This window comes from Chenopodium quinoa, unplaced genomic scaffold (genome assembly GCF_001683475.1).
Source record: "Chenopodium quinoa cultivar QQ74 unplaced genomic scaffold, ASM168347v1, whole genome shotgun sequence".
Taxonomy (NCBI): Eukaryota; Viridiplantae; Streptophyta; class Magnoliopsida; order Caryophyllales; family Amaranthaceae; genus Chenopodium; species Chenopodium quinoa.
In genome coordinates this window covers 10522100-10527921 of record NW_018742738.1, presented here as the reverse complement: position 1 = coordinate 10527921, position 5822 = coordinate 10522100, and the positions used below count along the sequence as shown (strand labels likewise).

Here is a 5822-nt window from a genome sequence, read left to right as displayed (position 1 = left end):
GTAAAAGGTACTCATCACCGAGTTTGGTTTTGGGGAGACACAAATGGATATCTACAAATAATAATAAGGATTTTTTCCTAAAAAAAAAAATTAAACCCTTTGAAATTTCTACTTTGTGCAATTGGAAACTTGCACTCCTCTTCAATGGACCTAATCAAACAATTACAACAAGACGTCACTACATTATTCATTTGACATACTACGTATTTGTGAATATTGGTGGTCCAACTTTGAAGTGTTTAATATAAATATAATCAAGATTACATCCAATAAATGATTTTTTAAAATTATAAACAAAAGAAGTATATGTTATTATATCACTAGATTAGACCCGTGCGATGCATGGATTACAAAAATTATTGAAATGAAATAGCTTATTTATATTCCCTCCGTTTTTAAATACTTGCTCCACTTTCTTTTTCCGGTCGTTTTTAAATGTTTTGCTCCATTTCCCTTTTTAGAAAGCTTGTACAATATTAAATTCAATTTTCATACTTAGTGGACCCAACCTAATACTCTCTCTCCTCATATTCTTCAACTACTTTTGCTTTTTACATTTTTTATTTTCTCAACTACCCCACTACTTCCATAGTTTATTACTTCTCCAATTTCTCCTAAAACTCCGCATGGAGAAATGGAGCAAGTATTTAAAAATGGAGGGAGTATTATTTATTTTCTCGTATATACTAATAAGTTAAATCATAAAAGATATGCAGCTATCATCATAAATTACATGAGTAACAAAATATAAAAATGAAAGACAATTTCTAGATATCAATATATATATATGACATCATAAGTGCATTTGGCTGGAAAATTTTTCATCAGAAAGTAACACATATACATTTGAGAGAGAGGATGATGTGAGCTGATTTTTGTTATAGTAATAGACTAATAGTTAAATAGATTGGTTGGTTTCAAAAAAAAAAATAGATTGGTTTTTTATTTTGAAAAAAAAACAAATTATTAGTCGACCAAAAAGCGTACCAATACACCGTTTTGGGCCACGTTTCAGCCGATCAACCAAACTTAGCACAAAACGGTTTGACAGTTTGGGTTCGGTTTGGTTTGAAATCGGTTCGGTATTAAATCGGGTCGGTTTGAAATCGGTTTAAGTGTCTCGTGGGTCGGTTCCAGTTCGGTTTAAATAGTTATCGGTTCGATTCGGTTTTGGTTTATTCTTGAGCGGTTTTAATTCGGTTCGGTTTGTAAACAGTCCGGGTAGTAAACGGTTCACTGCAGACGGGTTGTAGTTTGTTAACAGTTCGGTGTAAACGGTTTTTATCCCGATTCAAACAGTTTTGGTTTGGAAAAAGTTTCGGGTTAGACACAGTTCGGTTCTTTTACGGTTCAGTTTACAACTAGTTCGGTTCTTTTTCGGTTATGTTTATAATTGGTTCGATTCTTTTTCGGTTCAGTTTATAACTGGTTCGGTTCTTTTTCGGTTCAGTTTATGGCAGGAGGATTTTTAGTGGCAGGAAGATATTTTATACTTTGATAATAATTTGGCAAACAGGTTCGGTGTAAAAAGTTTTTATCCCGGTTTAAACGGTTTCAGGTTGAAAGCGGTTTCAGGTTAGAAACAGTTCGGTTCTTTATCGGTTCGGTTTGATTTCAGTTCGGTTTAGAATTGGTTCGGTTCATTAACGGGTTCGGTTCTTATACGGTGTAAAGTTATTCGGATCGGTTCGGTTTCGAGTTCATTCACATACAGTTCGGGTCGGTTTTCGGTTTCAAAAAATCGGTTTTTAATCAGTTCGGTTCTCATTTGGGTCGGTTGGTTTCGGGCAGTTAAACGGTTTCGGTTTCAAATTTGACAGCACTAACCAAACTACAAAACAAACTTATACAAAACAAACTTATACCTTGGAATTCCATGCTGGTAACAGAAATTGCTCTAACCAAGGCAATTGCTACAAAGCACGAAATTCAAAATTGGCAATATTGCACATATCTTTTAATCTATCCACCATTTTGCGTCACATTCTAATCATCCAACCTATCCTACGCACAAAATGCCACTGTCACTAACTCACTTCCCATAAATAATGAAACGTTACCATAATACATTTAAAAAAAAAAAAAAAAAGTTTTGAAGGTGTTAGAAACTTACCAAGAAAAAAGCATGGATTTGGGAACAACGCATCATTATCCGGCTACCAGGCGATCGGACGCTGACGCGTACGAGGTACCTGAAGGGGTAGACGTAAGAGGAAGGTACGACAACGAGTTTGCGAAAATCCTGTCTAAGGATGCCTTGCAATTTGTTGCTGTGTTACAAAGGGAGTTTAGGAGCCATATTAAGTATGCTATGGAGTGTAGGAAGGAGGCTAAGGCTAAGTATAATAGCGGGGCGTTACCGGGGTTCGATCCTACGACTAGGATGATCAGGGAAGGTGATTGGGTGTGTGCTGCACCACCTCCTGCGGTTGCTGATCGGAGGGTTGAGATTACGGGTCCGACTGAGAGAAAGATGGTCATTAATGCTCTTAATTCTGGTGCTAAAGTTTTTATGGTATGCATTTTATCCGATCATTGTTTTAACTGATAATTTATATGGTATTACAATGTTTATACAATAGTTATTGTCTTAATCTTATCTTTCATTCCTCATTTATTTCGAAAAATTATGGAAGATTTTGCAATTTGCAGTATCTTATACTCCGTACTAAACAACTTTAATTTTCGTAGTGACTACACAATCATATTTGCACGACTTGGACCCCCTGTTATTGGACTGTTGTGTCATATGTAAGATCGAATCTCTATTTTTTAATAAGAAATGTTAATTTAAGTTAAAGTACAGGTAATTTACTTGTAGCTTAACTAAGATGAAATTGATTTATGAGAGTGATGATTACTGTAGTTAATCAATTGATTTGGCTAAATCAATCATCAATAATTTTGTTGGCCTATTGTGATTTTAGTCATAAATTTGAGCAGTTATTTTAATTTGGGTAATTGGGTATGAGTCAGATCGATTTAATTTACAATAGTCTGAGACTATAGTTCTGTGTCTATAATTGTGGTGCACACAGAATATTCAGTATCATTCTGCTGTCTCATTTCTAAATCCTTCAAACAGCAAAACCACTTTGAGATAACAGTATATGTAAATATTTATTGTAGATGATTTACATCCTTAACTAGTTTGCTTGTCTTTGGATAACAGTATCACTTTTAATTATTCTCTGAATAAATAAGATAATTATATTATATGGTGATGTTAATTATTGACTTTATAATAAATACAGGCTGATTTTGAAGATGCATTATCACCAAGCTGGGAGAACTTGATGAAAGGACAGGTGAACTTAAGAGATGCTGTGAATGGGACAATTAGTTTCAATGACAAAGCTAGGAATAAGACCTATAAATTAAATGACCAAATTGCTAAGCTCTTTGTCCGCCCACGCGGTTGGCACCTCCCTGAAGCTCATATTCTGATTGACGGCGAGCCTGCTACTGGCTGTCTAGTCGACTTTGGCCTCTACTTCTACCACAACTTTGCTAAGTTCCGCCAGGTACAGGGTGATGGCTTTGGCCCCTTCTTCTATCTCCCAAAGATGGAACACTCCAGGTAAATAATTATGTTTAATAGTATATGACAAATCATTTTGATACTTTGCTAGTCTTTGCAGCAATGCTTGTACAATTTATTTTAATGTGGTTCTCCTAATATTAGTTCACTAGATAGGCTAAGATGCTAGAAAGTGCCCGAGCCATGCTCGATTTGCTAGGTTATAAAACATACTTGCTGCTACATTCTGTTGATCTATACTAGTGTAATGTTTTTTAGATGTCTTACTCCTATTGTTAGTCAAATATAAGACATTTCCCGGCAACATTTTCCCTAGTCTATGCTTTTACAATGTTTTCGGTTGTTGACTACTTTGTTCAATTACAAAGGGAAGCAAAGATCTGGAACAGTGTGTTTGAGAAAGCAGAGAAGATAGTAGGAATAGAGAAAGGAAGTATTAGGGCGACGGTGCTCATAGAGACGCTTCCTGCAGTATTCCAAATGAATGAGATACTGTATGAGCTGAGAGACCACTCTGTAGGGCTCAACTGTGGGAGGTGGGATTACATCTTCAGCTATATCAAGACTTTCCAATCTCACCCTGACCGCCTTGTCCCTGACCGTGTTCAGGTTGGGATGTCCCAACACTTCATGAGAAGTTATTCTGATCTTCTCATCTACACTTGCCACAAGCGCGGTGTCCATGCTATGGGTGGCATGGTATGTACTCTTTTCACCTGTCTGAAATATGACTAATCTACATTTACTGGAACGGTTATAACTACTCTATACTTCTATCATTGGCACTTCTGTTTTACTATGTTTTGAAATACATAACTTTTGGGCTGAACAGTTTTACACTAACATAACTTGAGACTCAACAGTTACCCTTAAAATTAAAAGATCACCTTGGTATAACACAATAACAGTAAGTTATTGTAACATTGTCTGATCACAATGAGTGTTCAATTCTCTTCACAACTTGTACATTCAATCTGATAACAAATGCATATTTCTAATGAACAGGCGGCCCAGATTCCTATAAGGGACAATCCACAGGCAAACGAGAGGGCTATGGAGCTAGTAAAGTTAGACAAACTGAGAGAAGTAAAAGCAGGACATGATGGTACTTGGGCTGCACATCCAGGCCTAATCCCACCAATCTTAGAAGCCTTCAACCCCAACATGGGCAATGCTCCGAACCAAATCCAGTCTGCACCCCGGCCAGAAGCTTCTGCCATATCAGAGGAGGACCTGTTGAAGCTACCTGAAGGAGTTCGTACCATGGAAGGGCTCCGACTCAACACAAGAGTTGGAATTCAGTACTTAGCAGCCTGGCTTTCAGGATCAGGTGCAGTCCCCCTGTACAACTTGATGGAGGATGCTGCTACTGCAGAGATCAGCAGGGCTCAGAACTGGCAATGGCTCAAGTACAGGGTTGAATTAGACGGAGATGGGCTTGGAGTTAAGGTCACTCCGGAACTCTTTGCTCGCGTTGTTGAGGAAGAAATGGAGAGAATTCAGAAAGAGGTTGGAAGTGAGAAGTTTCAGACTGATAATTACAAGGAAGCCTGCACCCTTTTTACCAACCAGTGTACTGCTACAGAGCTGGATGATTTTCTGACTCTTGATGCTTATAACCACATTGTCATCCATCACCCCAAGCCCGGGTCGCCGAAGCTTTGAAGGAGACTTGAAGCAAAAATGCATATATTGCACTAGCCCGGGTCTATTATTACTATGTTTACTTGGGATTCTGCACTAGCTCTATGTTGCATCATAAAAATAAAAACCAATGCATATGGCTGCATAATGTTTAAACGCTAGTATTGTAAGAATAAATTCTTTCCCATCTTTGGATTTCATAGAATTTGCCATTACTCTGAATAATAATGCTGTTAGGATCTTGATCTATGCAGAGAGCTCCATATGTGTGTTACAGCTTGACGATTTCAAAGTAGATACTCCTTAGCTCTTGGTCTAAATTTCTTAAACAAGATTACACTTCACAACGCATGAAGAAAGTTAATAGCTTTCATAAACGATTAAGAAATTTTTTTAATTTCTCCTAACCTGATGGAAGAATAGCCAAGTACATTGAATTATGTGAAATTTATAAGTATTAAGTTATATAACGTAACTAGCTTAGTTTTTGGCCCGGGCCCGGGTCATTGTATAAAATATATTGAAAATGAGCTTTTATGCATAGTAATAAAAATTGTGAGATAAAATATAAATATAGACGAAATTAGTTACATATATTGTAGCATTCTTATTATTTAAAATATATTTTTCAATCACC

At 36.7% G+C, this 5822-nt stretch overlaps 1 protein-coding gene across 1 annotated transcript; it reads left to right on the top strand.

Annotated features, from left to right (window-relative positions):
• Positions 1-1972: 1972 nt before the first annotated feature.
• Positions 1973-5438, top strand: LOC110724234 (malate synthase, glyoxysomal-like). Its single transcript, XM_021903643.1, has 4 exons — positions 1973-2515; positions 3255-3580; positions 3910-4240; positions 4547-5438. The coding sequence occupies exons 1-4, from the start codon at positions 2126-2128 to the stop codon at positions 5204-5206; spliced, it is 1707 nt and encodes a 568-aa protein (XP_021759335.1). The 5' UTR covers positions 1973-2125; the 3' UTR covers positions 5207-5438.
• Positions 5439-5822: the final 384 nt, after the last annotated feature.

Coding starts and splice junctions, on each gene's coding strand:
- LOC110724234 (XM_021903643.1), top strand. CDS start 2,126: ATGGATTTGGGAACAACGCATCATTATCCGGCTACCAGGCGATCGGAC. Junction 2,516..3,254: donor CTGGTGCTAAAGTTTTTATG/GTATGCATTTTA, acceptor TAATAAATACAG/GCTGATTTTGAAGATGCATT. Junction 3,581..3,909: donor CCAAAGATGGAACACTCCAG/GTAAATAATTAT, acceptor TCAATTACAAAG/GGAAGCAAAGATCTGGAACA.